This window comes from Palaemon carinicauda, chromosome 45, assembly GCF_036898095.1.
Source record: "Palaemon carinicauda isolate YSFRI2023 chromosome 45, ASM3689809v2, whole genome shotgun sequence".
In the NCBI taxonomy this organism is placed as follows: domain Eukaryota; kingdom Metazoa; phylum Arthropoda; class Malacostraca; order Decapoda; family Palaemonidae; genus Palaemon; species Palaemon carinicauda.
Window position 1 is genome coordinate 18816419 of NC_090769.1, and position 13748 is coordinate 18830166.

Genomic DNA, 13748 nt, shown 5'->3' on the forward strand with positions numbered 1-13748 from the left:
TAGAATCAGGTCTGGCAGCCAATACTATCACCACTATTAAATCTGCCTTGAAAAAGATATTCCTAGTGGGTTTTAACATAGACTTAACCGACTCTGTGTTAGCTTCTATTCCGAAAGCCTGTGCCAGACTGAAACCGGTTACTCGTCCTACCCCGGTTACCTGGTTCCTTAATGATGTACTCAAATTGGCTTCTGATACCATTAACAGTTCTTGTGATTACATTCCCCTTCTCAGGAAAACACTTTTCCTGGTGAGATTGGCTTCCGGGGCAAGAATTTCTGAACTGGCAGCTTTGTCAAGAGACCCGGGTCATATTGAGTTCCTTCCTTCGGGAGAGGTCCTTCTTTCACCTAACAAATTCTTTTTAGCTAAGAACGAAGACCCTCAGAACAGATGGTCCTCCTGGAAAATTGTTCCCCTCACGCAAGATCCGTCTCTGTGCCCTGTTACTACTCTTAGGTCTTATTTATCCCGGACCTCCTCTAACTCCTCGGGGCCTCTATTCGTTAGAGAACAAGGCGGTACCATTACCATTAAAGGGATCAGGCAACAAATTTTGTATTTTATTAAACAAGTTAGCCCTGACTCTTTTCCTCTTGCACATGATATCAGAGCGGTTGCTACTTCGGTGAACTTTTTTCACCACATGAATTTTACGGATCTTTCCAGGTATACAGGGTGGAAGTCACCCTCAGTGTTCAAGAAACACTACCTTAAACATTTGGAAGCCCTTAAATTTCCTACAGTAGCTGCAGGGAGCGTAGTTACCCCCAGGTAACTCATATGTTAATTCCTTGTTATTTTATCTCTCCCCCTTACCTGCCTCATTTATACCCTATTTGTATTCGTTGGTTTCGCACCTGATTACTATTATTATATTTGTTAATTTTTGACTCCTGAGTATCTGTATATATCATCACTCACGGCATTATTATACCTTACCTTATTTGTCAGTTGTTCCACCAAGTGGATTATGTTCCTCTTAAGATACCCTTATAATTGTTTTGTGGCACTCATCTCTGATTAAAGCATCCTGTATTTCCCTTACGCTTATGTTTTTTCCTTTATTTTGCAAGTTTGGTGACATTTCTCTTGTATAGATTCACTGGGCGGCACAGGTTCGAGCCCAGAAAAGGGATTTTGACGTAGGAAAAATCTATTTCTGGGCGAGGGACCTGTGCCGCCCAGTGAACCCTCCCAGCTCCTCTCCCTTGGAGTCCCCAAACTTTGGGTGCTAAGGAGTTGGGTTCTGAGCGGATGCAGAGTTGGTGGTGCCGAGTGAGGTTGAACGGCTCTCCTCTATTGGGATCTTTGTCGTGGATGAATCTAAATAGTGCGGGACCTCTGGATTATACGCCCAATTTTATACCGACACCAATAGGTGAGCGAGCTAGTTAACCTAGCACTCCTTTACATTTTTTCTCTGGTATATTTAGCAGTAAATTACCTAAGAATAAGTGCTAAATGGAGCTTATTCACTGGGCGGCACAGGTCCCTCGCCCAGAAATAGATTTTTCCTACGTCAAAATCCCTTTTTTTGGATTCTGATATGATTTTTTTTTAAATCGTAAGAAAATAAAATGTAAAATCAATTTCAGTATAGAACATACAAATCTATATGCCTAATGGTAGTTGAAAAGTTTTACATGAATAATTAACTCTACTGGATGCTTATGTTGCCAGTCCCCAATACTGTACTTTCAAATAGTAATTTTATAATAATGAGTTACTGTAGTTATTTTGTAAAACAAATTTTCATAGCTTATTATTTCTATTCTATTCTTATCCATTACAGTATTTGTAAAATATTCTTTCAGTGAATGCTGGACTTCAAAAAAATGAAAATCAGTACACTTTCCACTGGTGTGAGGTTATGATCCGTAACCATCTTTAGATTGCCTATCGTCGCTGCTTTGTGAAAGTTTTCCAGACAGATTTTTAAGATGCAATCAGTGATTTGAATTAATATTTGACTTAACTGACAGACAGGGCTTTGCTAGTGTGCCCTTGTTAGGTACTTTGCAGTGTTTATTATCTTTGATTCATGTAATCTTTAGTTGTCTCTTTCTTCTGGCTGTTAAAACATTCAGGGTAAACTTTCCTTCATGGAATCACATATCTTCACTCAATGTGTGTTGCAGAATAGATCTAAGGTGTGTTGATGTTTTTGGTTAAGTATAAGAATAGGATAGAGGTTTATCTGATATGCTTAAAGACATTTTAATGATAACCATGAGGATAGAGTAATGATTTTCTATTAAGTTTAGGAATGAGATACCCTTTCAAATAGCAACTTTTCATAATTTTGGCTTTCGATCAGTGCTTGTTCTCTCGATTTCTCCTAACACCTGCAACCCAAATGGCAACTTTTTATAAATTTTGCTTTCAGTCGGTGCTCCTTCTCTCAATTTCTCTTAACACCTGCAACCCTCCTGTAATTCCTTTAGAGTGAATTTTCTGTAGGACATTTATATGTTAAAGAAAATATTTCCATTATTTAGGTGACCCATGTGCGAGTGTACTCGGTCCTTCATATGCTGTTACCCAAGTTGGTTCATCAGCCAACAGAGGTGAGAGCCTGGCAAAAGCAGCAGGCCCATGGATTCTTACTACCTCACTCTCCTTGGGTACAATGCCAATTTAGGGATCATTCGTGCCCGTTCATATTGATTCTTTATGTAGCCTCTTTGTTTTGAGGGCAATTTCTAACGTGCTATTACACAAGCGTTTTCGGATTAATCATAGTTTTCCTTGCTTGAACGCTAGTTTGGCAATTCAACATTAGTTATAATTGTTCACATTTCAATTAAAAGTGCGCTATTCACTACATCACATGAAGTTAGTCAGAATTGCTCCTTGATGGTATTGATAAGCACCAGACATTTTGTGCTGACATTATATTAACTCTAGGTTAGTTGGTGTGGTAAGAGTGTGAGATGTGTTAGCTCCTCCTCTGAGGAATCCAGTGTAACAGTTGACAGCTTTAGATTGATTAGATGTATTGTACAAACAATTGTGGAAGTATCATGGAAGTTACTGTATACTACCTTACCACAGCTGCCCCCTCAGTATTCAAGAAACCTGCAGCTATTACTTAAACCATTTTGTAGACTTCATATGGATGGTAAGGAACAAATGCTGTTTTCTACCCTATTTAAGCTTTTCTACCGTTTATTGCCTTGTGTCGATAATGAGCCCCACCGCTTATTTAGCTCTGCTGCAGTGCAACCAACCAAGGTTTTTTTTTTTTAGTCCCTTAGGCTAAGGTTCTTGCCCTTATTTTAATGTATTTATCTGCTTTTCAGTGCCTGCTCCTGTCACCACTTCTTCACCCATTCAAGTACATATTTCCAAGGAGACTAACTTGGGAGACACAAGTTAAGTAATTATTGTGTTAACCTTTTTTTTTATTTTCTTTATTCACCAGGAAGTTTTATGATACTATAGACATCTGAATAATGGCTATTTAAACTTATAAATCGTTTTACATACTTAAGCTTCTGCTGATGCTTCTTTCATTTACTTGGAAATTGTCAGTTTCCATGAAGTTGAGTGAAAAAGGGTTTGGCATTTGGTGTGTGCCTTTTACAATGCACCAATAACAGCATTAATATTGTTAACATTTCCATTTTTGCCTTTGGTCTCTTTACCACTTTAAAAAAAAATTTTGTTGGCAAGGTTTATAAATCTAGAACTGCAATTCAGGTCTCATTAAACTGTTATAAATAAGGATCCATTAAGCAGATAAATTAATTTATTTCCCAAATCAAAGTGTTATGGATAGAATAAGATTCTTCAAGAGTTCAAGTGTTATGGATAGAATAAGATTCTTCAAGAGTTCAAAACATTTATTGTTTTGATGTATCCCAAGAATCCCAGGCAAACTGTCAGTATTCCAAATTACAATATTATATATAAATTATAAGCTTGGTCTAAATTTGTGCAGCACTAAGATGGTTTTAAGAAAATATCAATGTTATTGCAAAAACATTTCATCATTCAATATTCCTACCTAAAGTACTCATAAACTTTTGCAAAAATATATTAAGGCTACAAAAAGCTTAACAAAAGTATTTAATTTTCTAAAACCGAGCATCTAAAAAATCTACATGGCAAATCTTAAATAAAGTATTCTCATGTTGAGTAAGGCAAGGATATTGTCAAGAAAATAGTACAGGTATATCAAACATATTCTCAAAATATATAAGGTTTGCTGAAAATTTATTTTACATTTTGCCAACTGTTTCAATTCCCAGAATAGCAAAACATTTTTCCATCACAACAGCGACTGCTTCGCAAAGGACGAGCCTGCCATGATTGATTTTAACAATTTTCCCAGTTTGGTCCTTCTCAACACAGTAACAAGTGTCATAAAACTCTGTAAACACCGATGAGACCTGTAAAGAAAGGAAAACTAAAAGTAGTAAGAAAAAATCAGTTAATACATTATACATCGCAGATTTCAAAATAACTTTTTCAACATTGTATACACTTATGACTGTATTAGTATACTAACAACGAGAGAGAGATTGAAAGCATCATACAATTAAAGAGAGAACATTTCATTCCAAACATCAGTAATTATCAATTCTTGATAAGCTAATAAGCTATTCCATTTACATTTGCACTCTTTGATGATAGAAAGTATGAGAAATTTGTCATGATTTTCTTTTCAAGAAAGAGATTTGTGAAGATTTTGCTAAAGGTCCCAATGATATCTATTCAAAGAGAAAAAATTTATATTCATGGAAAACATTATTTTAAAAATTGCTTTTGCAAAACTAATTGCTTTAACTGTCATGCTCTTACTGTGTGGGTTGCATGGGCTTGTCTTTCAATTCCACCAGCAATTGGTGTAAAACCAAAGTAAACAAGCAAATAAATTTTCTTCTTACTGAGAATATGATGAACATGTATATATATTCAGAAACCCATTGCTATCTTCCAATGGATGGTAGGTAGGTAGGTGTTACAAGAAGTTACAAGGATTTTGAGACAAAGACTTTCTAGTCCATCCGGAGAGACTTCATTTACTCTTTAGTAGAGCGATTTACTTTAAGCATTTAGTGACTACTTATGATCTTGTCTAACTTATTCTTGAACTCATTTACTTGTTACTGTTTAATACATCTGCTGGAAGTCTATTCAAAGTATTTGCTATTTTGTATGTAAAGAAATTGCCTCATTGAGTGATGTATCTTTTCAATTCCAGTTTGTATCTTATCTCTGGACTGATTTGTGCCAAGCGTGAGTATTTTGTTGTAATCTACATTTGTTATTCCTTCATGAATTTTGAATGGTTCAATTAACTGTCCCCTTAGTCCTCGAGTTTGTAGATCAAATAAGTTCAAATCTTCCATCCTCTGTCTATATCCAAATTGCCTTAGTGTTGGAACTGGTTTGATAACCCTAGCTTGTACTGCTTCCAGTCTATCTATATCCTTCTGAATACTTGAAGCCCAGAATTGGAATCCATATTCTAGATGAGTTTTAATTGTGATGTGTACAGCTGTGGTAGTGTATTTGTTTCTGTATTTGAATTTCTAGTCTCTTCAAGTAGCCTATTAGATTCTGTGCTTTCTTTTCAGCTTTCATGCTGTTTGGTGAACTTCAAATCCTTGCTGATAATAATACTGACATCTTCTCCCTACTCCACATTTTCTATTTCATTACCCAGCAGTGAGTAATCTGACTGTGGGTTACTACAACCTATGTGCATGACTTTACCTTTCCCACAGTTGAATGGCATTTGTTATTTTCATGACCTGAAAGTAGTTTCATGTCCTTAGTTCACAAGGTGTCCATGTTCAGAATGGAGAACTTGCTTCTGGCCATCAAAGAAAATCCTGTCTCTTAAGGCAGGGGTATCGGAGCATTTTGTTTTTCCCTAGACTTTGAGAGATAAGTTTGTGACAGTTGGTGAAGGAGGGCTCCAAACATCCACGGACTTGGGGAGGTGGGTTCGCAAAAGTTCAGGTACAACCTTCACAGATCCAGCTTTCATAATAAAAGAATATAATCATCACAGGAAATAAAGCCTCCTGTGTTAGGATCCCAAGGAAGGAAAACCCTGCCCACGACGTGACGTATGCGCTGGAGATCGTCGGAGGAGGTTGTAGAAGGAAAAAATTCGGCAGGGATGACCAACGGGTCGCCATACCCCATTTCAGCTGCCGAGACATCGAGGGCGTCTTTAGGAGTGGTCCTTAGTCCCAGGAGGACCCAGGGAAGCTGAGTAAACCAGTTGCAATCCTTGTAGCGGGACATCAAAGCTGCTTTGAGGGTGCGATGAAAACGTTCAACCATTCCATTGGCAGCGGGGTTGTAGGCCGTTGTCTGATGTAGGGTGATGCCCAGGAGGTTCGCTAATGACGTTCACAATTGAGAGGTGAAAGTGGTTCCCCTGTCAGAAGTAATATGCTCAGGGATACCGAATCTTGAAATCCATCCAGAGAGTAAGGCAGATGTACATGAGGCGGACGTTGCAGTTTCCATGGGAATGGCTTCAGGCCAACGAGTGGAGCGGTCGATGACGGTAAATTAAATAGGTAACGATGTCCTTGTGATGTGGGTAGGGGGCCTACAACGTCGACGTGAATGTGTGCGAAACGACGCTGAGGTTGAGGAAAGGTGCCCACTCCTGAATCCGTGTGTCGATGTACTTTGGAAGTTTGGCAAGAAGTAGAGGCACGGACCCAGTCCTTAGCATCCTTAGAAATGCCGTGCCAAATGAACTTTGTCTTCAGCAGCTGTGCAGTAGAACGGCACGAGGGATGTGAAAGGCCGTGGATGAGATCAAACACCTGTCGGCGCATGGGAGCAGGAATCCAAGGTCGCGGTCTACCAGTACTGACGTCACAGAGGAGGGTGGTGTTGGAGTCTTCGAGGGGAAAATCCTCCCAACGGAGGGACGTGCAGGATGTCCTACAAGCTTGATACTCTGGATCCTGTCGTTGGGCTTCAGCCAGGGCGTTGTAATCCAATCCCAGTTGAACGGCAGCAACGTGTTTCTTGACGGGGCATCGGCAACGGGATTTATTTTCCCAGGGACGTATTGGAGGGTGCAATTGTATTCAGCGACGGCGGAGAGATGTCGGCGTTGACGGGCGGACCAGGCGTCAGACTGTCGAGTGAAGGCGTGTTCCAGAGGCATGTGGTCTGTGCGAATGACGAAGGGCGTACCTTCTAAGAAATGGCGAAAGTGACGGACAGCCAAGTGCACCGCCAGCAATTCTCAATCGAAGGTAGAATAACCCATTTCTGCCTTGGACAGTTTTCTGCTGAAGAAGGCCAATGGGCGGGGCGGGGCGAGCCTTTGACCACCTGCTCGAGTACTGCACCAATAGCAACGTCGCTGGCATCGGTGGAGAGAAGGAGAGGGGCATGTGGGATAGGAAAAGTGAGAGCCGCAGCAGTTGATAAGGCCTTCTTTGCATTGCAGAAGGCTGCATCTTGAAGGGGACCCCACTTCAGGTCCTTTGGCTTGCCCTTGAGGGAGGCGTAGAGGGGAGCAAGAGTGGCTGCAATGGCTGGCAGAAAACGGTGAGAATTCCTGCAGAGCTTTGACGCTCGACGGCGCGGGGAAATTCTGAACGGCTGCTACCTTCTCAGGGAGGGGATGGACTCTTTCAGGAGTGATATGGTGCCCTAAGAACGACACTTCGTTGGCGCTAAAGGTACACTTGTCGTACCGGACTACAAGGCCGTTTTGTTGCAGGCGGTCAGGCGGTCGAGCACGATGCGCAGGTGACGGAGGTGTTCCTCTTTTGAGGAGGAGAACACAAGTATGTCGTCCACATAACATACACAGAAAGGGAGGTCCCCTAAGATGCCATCCATGAGACGTTGAAATGTTGCCCCAGCATTACGAAGGCCAAAACAGGAGTAATTGAAGGTGTATGTACCAAACGGAGTGGTGATGGCAATCTTGGGGATGTCTTCTGGGTTCATAGGCACCTGATAATACCCCTTCAAGAGGTCGAGCGTAGAGAAAACCTTCGCTTTTTGCAGGTAGGAGGTTACATCGGCAATGTTTGGAAGGGGGTAGTGATCCAGTTCTGTTTGCATGTTCAGGCGCCTGTAATCCCCGCACGGACGGAGGGCGCCGTCTTTCTTCAGAACAATGTGTAAGGGTGACGACCATGGGCTGGAGGCCTTTTGGCAAATGCCCATTTTCTCCATTTCGGCGAACGTCTGTTTGGCAGCTGCCAATCGTTCCGGTGCCAGACGTCTGAATTTTGCGAAGACTGGGGGTCCCGTCGTCTTGATATGGTGATAAATACCGTGCTTGGCAGGAACCGTGGGCGTTTGGCGAAGTTCTGGACGGAAAACTTCCGAGTATGACGTGAGGAGGTGGGCGTAGGCATCCGTGGGTGCGCTGATGTGGAGAGCGAGGTTAGAGGGGGCGGGTTGAAGAGGTGTCGACAAGTACGAGTCTGCGTTGACCAATCGTCGGTGGGCGACATCGACCAGAAGGTGGAAATGAGAGAGGAAATCCGCACCGAGGATTGGCATTGTGACGTCAGCAACGAGAAACTTCCAATTGAATTTACCATTTCCGAATGATAATGTGAGGTTCTCGTAACCGTAGGTGGGTATCGCAGATCCGTTGGCAGCTACCAAGCGGACGTCGGCAGATGTAGACAGACTACGTTGTGCCTTGAAGAGTTTCCTTGGCAAAAGAGAACGACAAGCACCCGTGTCTACCAAAAATCGCACGCCCGTTCCTACATCCTGTAAAAAGAACAGATTAGAAACATGGGAGGCCACCGCCACAAGCGATGGCCTGCTTACACGTTTTTTGTCCACTGACAATCTGTGGCACATTTCTTCACGGTTGCCCTGAATCTGAAGTGGTAGTAGCAAAACTGCGGCGGATGGGAGGTAGTAAATGGCTGTAGAAGTCGTTCGTTGGGGCGCGAGCGATTGGTGGGCGGCTGTGTCGCCGCTTCGGCACGTCACGGGGTAGGCGTGTACGTCCTACGCGTACAGGTTCAGGTAAACGGCGTATCCAAAGGGCACGGAGTAGGTTCACCTCACGAGGAGAGCCGTCTGCGGCAGGTTGAAGGCGAGCGATACTGGTCATTTCCCTGAGGGCAAGCGAAGCCCTTTGGTCCCCCAACGGTTGTTGCGAGAGCTGAAAAAGCTTTGCTATACGGGCGGCTGGCGACGGCGAGTACTGCTGCAGAAGGTATGATTTGAGGGCGTCATACGCTATTGGGGTGTCTCCTTGTTCACAAAGCCAGTCGGATATTTCTGGGAAGGTGTCCTCGGGTATCGCCACGAGAACATAATCCGCTTTGGTGGTTGAGCGAGTCACGCCCCTGATACGAAAGTGGACTTCAGCGCGTTGAGACCAAGCAAACGCCTCTCCGGTGGCGAACGGTGAAAGTTTCATTGGGCCGGCCGCGGCGCCAACTGATGTAGTCTCCGTCATAGTACCAACGATGGAGGGGCGAGGGAGGTGGGGGTGGAAGGCAGTGGGAGCGAGTCGACTTCCAGGGTCACCAATGTGACGGCGCCGAGTAAGGGTGTGAACTCAAAGGCAGATTGGAAACGACTGAGTTATATTATTGTGGAACACTCTCCTTATATACAAAACCTCAAGGCAACAGGACATTACAAGTTCACAAGACAGACAATATCACAGAGGAAAAACCAGACATTAATTTTCATGTTCGTTTTAGTGCGAGGGAAGAGCGAAGATACAAGCATAATATATACAAAAGGAATTATGTACAATTGTGTGAAACACGGTTGGTACAGAACCTTCATAAAGGCTATAGGAGCCATTTTGAAGATTGTCAAACGTTTCTCATCCAAAGGGCATGATCTTGGGAATCTCTTCATACTCAAATTAATCATTAATCCAGTAGGGGTTCCCTATGACCACTACGGCCCTCATGCTGATGAGTTCTTCCCTGGGTGGGAAGATGTGTCAAGCAAACTCATTGCAACTGGTCTAAGAGTGATCCTCTTTACTCTGAATGAAAGCATCTTCGGACTCGTCATGAGGAGTACTATGCCCGTTGATCTTTCTTAATCTCAGTTGGGAAAGGTGTCCATCTGACTCCCTTGCCTCTTCTGATCTTTTTTTCTGAGATGAGGGCGGAGGACATTGGTCACTACCATAGTACTGGCGGAAATTTTTTTAACGAGCAGTTTAGCACGATAAATGATTCATGGTAGGGTTATCATTCAAGGCCAAGCTTTATTAGGAGGTATGGAGGATATAGCTCTCCTAGTCCTTTCCTGGATAGGTAGTAGGTTGGCCAAGGCACCAGCCACCCATTGAGATACTACCGCTAAAAGTTATTGGGTCCTTTGACTGGCCATACAGTACTACATTAAATCAATCTCTCTAGTTACGGCTCATTTCATCTTTGCAGACACATACACAGAATAGTCTGGCCTATTCTTTACACATTCTCCTCTTTCCTCATACACTAGACAACACTGAAATTACCAAATAATTCTTCTCTCAAGTGGTTAACTACTGCAAAATTCAGTGGGTAAATCCCCCCCCCCCCCCCCCCCCGATATAAGAGGCCAAAATTTGGAGACCCCTCACAGCTCAAAAAGAAAAGCAATACCCGCATAACACCAAAAGTAGGATAAAAATGGAAAAGCTATTTGGGGTATGTATAAGTTTGTTGCACAACCAGTTGGAAATGAAAAACTCAAACAGTAGGAGCAGTGGGATTGTGAACCAGTAACCTGTTTTGGTGGAAGCAATGCTTGGTTGGGGACTGCCACAGAAAGTAGGACTATAAAAATCTAATTTCAAATTTAGCAGTAGAAGCAGTCTCCTTTAGTTGGGCAACAGCAATCAACTTCAGGTAGACTCTAACATAAGTAAGTTTACAATCCACAGTGTATACCATGTTAGTATTGTATATTTTCCTATGATTTTTGTGATTATATAATTATAATACAGCAATACCTCTAACAGAAAGCTTAAAATTGGCATGTATCCTAAGTGACACAATTGAGGGCAAATACAATAGGTCTATAATGCTTATGGCTGTGCTCTTGAAGAGTGTGCAGTTGTCAATGAGACTGTAATTTGAGAGTAATATAAGTTATTAACATTTAACTTACCTCATATAGAAATTCACAAAGTGGGTGTATATATAAATCTTCTGTAATCTTCACCAAGACATCAGGAAGTTTGAGAAGTGTACGCGCCAGTTTCCACTCCTTTTCATGTTCAAGTAAAACTGGTTCTTTTCGAGCTTCTGATATAATGTTCTCTCTTTTCACTCCAGCTGTCAAGAAAAATATATAATTTTGATAATAAAATATGTTACTTAATAGTCGCTTAATGTTCATACTGATTCATCTCTACAAGCTCAGTTTGACATTTACCCTTAAATTTTGAAGAAAAAAAAAATTTCCTTGTAACATAACGAGACAAACTATAGTCCATTTCTTTTATCGAGGCATATTTGCACCGACTCGCAGGGGTGCCCTTTTAGCTGGGAAAAGTTTCCTGATCGCTGATTGGTTAGAATGATCTTGTCCAACCAATCAGCGACCAGGAAACTTTTCCCAGCTAAAAGGGCACCCCTGCGAGTCGGTGCAAATATGCCTCGATAAAAAAAATGGACTATAGCATTTAATGGCAGACGCAAAGTACTAGGGCCTACCCGTTATTTCAGTTTCAAGGTCAAACTACAGTATTCCCTATCCTCTTGGCAACACAAGTCAGTGGACAACAAGGCTCAACTGTATATAAGTCAACAATGTACTGGAGGGGAGGAGAGATAGGTGAACCATGATATGGCGAGGGATTATTGTATTCACTCTGCAAAAGACAACTAATACCTCAGCTCGTTATTAAATTTGGCTTGCTCTCCTCGGCCTTCATGAAAATCTAATGTCCGTTATTGTTTACGATGCTGTACTCACGACGACAATTTAAAACAGTTCTTTCCCTGTTCAAAAAACAAATTCAAGGAAAAAACCTAAAATACAAATACACTTATCACAATCTGAAAGAAGGATATGTCTTAATTTATTTATAACAGGGCTCTTATATGCAAGAATACTAACAAATCCACCAGGGAAGCCAATAAAACTAAAAAAAACACTTTAAAATTCTGCCAATTTAAGTGATTCAAAAACACTTCATACTTGATTACCTACAGATTCTTTAGTCAACCATCTTGCAAAACCTAAATTTAAATATTTTCATGTATAAGGTGCAATGATGGGGTCAATTCATATCCAAGACAATATCATGCAATTGACAAGTTTTATACAAATCAGCACGTCTGCTTCATAGAAGGCTCAAGGACTAAATGGCGACTGAAATTGTAGTTTTTTTTATGAATCCGAGACAATAATATATCCATTCTTATTCACTATTAAGTTGAGAATAAAGGGATATAAACAGTCTCTGAAGTAACTACTTCCACAGATTTAGAACAATGAGAAACTTCCAAACTCTGTAAGTGGCTTTCAAATCTACTGCACAGTAAACTTTCAGAACCATAGCTAAAAGAAGCAATTTTAACATGTACCCAACTTAGGAAGTTAGGTTAGTTTTGGCAACATTTTAATAAAATGTTTACACAACCATATTATCAACAAAAACAGGGATATGTATGGGGAGGAAAGGGGGAATGGGTGCTTTATTGCAAGGAGTGTCTGGTGTGAGAGCCTACTCCCGAGGTGAACTAATGGTTTACTTAAGCAGTGGAGGTATAGTACTCCACGCACTTTTTTTTCAATCCTTTTGCGGGAGATTCGTAAACCTAAGGCTTAGGACCGGCACCAAGTTGAGGCTGGCTTGCCCCCCCCCCCCCCCCCCATGGCTATTTTTTTGTATGGATATAAGTATGTATTTTTCTTTAATTTTGGTTTGTTTATTCATGAAATTATGAATAATTTTGGTTTGTTTATTCATGAAATTATGAATAATTTTGGTTTGTTTAATCATGAAATTATGAATCTATGTTCTTAATAGGTTGGGGAATTGCAGGCGATAAACCTGGCCATTTTGTCATGTGGATATAAATATGTATTTTTCTTCAATTTTGGTTTGTTTATTCATGAAATTATGCATCTGTTCTTAATAGATAGGGAAATTGCATTATATTGATAATTATTGGATGAATTTTATCAAAATTTGACTTCCTGCCTTTGGTTTACGAATCTCCAGCATTTTTTTTTAATAATCTCCAGCAAAAGTTTCAGGTAGGGTTGACCACTCTGCTAAGGTTGTGTCATTATCATTATCATCCCACCTATAATCAACTAGCCTTGTCTTCCCTGGCTTTTCCCCTGAACTAAGTGCAAGTTTTCTTTTGTGCTTTGAACTGTTAACTTGATCATCAACCACTGAAACATTTTTCCATGAGAGGTACGTGAGTGAAACGCACTCGAGTTTCCTTTCGTGCTTTGAACTGTTAACTTGATAAGCAACTATGGAAACATTTTTTTCTGAGAGTTAAAGTGAGTGGAATAAATGCACTTATCACAATGGTTACTTGAATCGCAGTACTGCCCCAAAAATGACATGTGACACACTACAGTATATAGTAATTACTAACAAAACCAAGGTAAAACATCTTAATGTGCGATAATAAGCAAAGAATCTGAAGATATTTGAACACAACCAACATGAATGAGAAACTGAGAAGACAAATACACTGGCACATCAGTTACCACAGTCTCTCCTTGTATTTATTGAAGGGAAGGAAAATGGGAAATTTAAAAAAAAAATTCAAATGCTACAAATATA

General features: G+C 41.1%; 1 protein-coding gene across 2 annotated transcripts in view; it reads right to left on the minus strand.

The window, feature by feature from the left end:
• Positions 1–3828: 3828 nt before the first annotated feature.
• Positions 3829–13748, minus strand: part of LOC137634811 (arginine--tRNA ligase, cytoplasmic-like) — a 77168-nt gene continuing 67248 nt past the window's right edge. For both annotated transcript variants that reach the window (XM_068367360.1, XM_068367362.1), the window contains exons 13-14: positions 11102–11268; positions 3829–4398 (exon numbers count right to left, since the gene is read on the minus strand). In XM_068367360.1, coding sequence (XP_068223461.1) covers positions 4228–4398; positions 11102–11268 — 338 coding nt within the window. In that variant the 3' untranslated portion in view covers positions 3829–4227. The remainder of the gene's footprint in view (positions 4399–11101; positions 11269–13748) is intronic.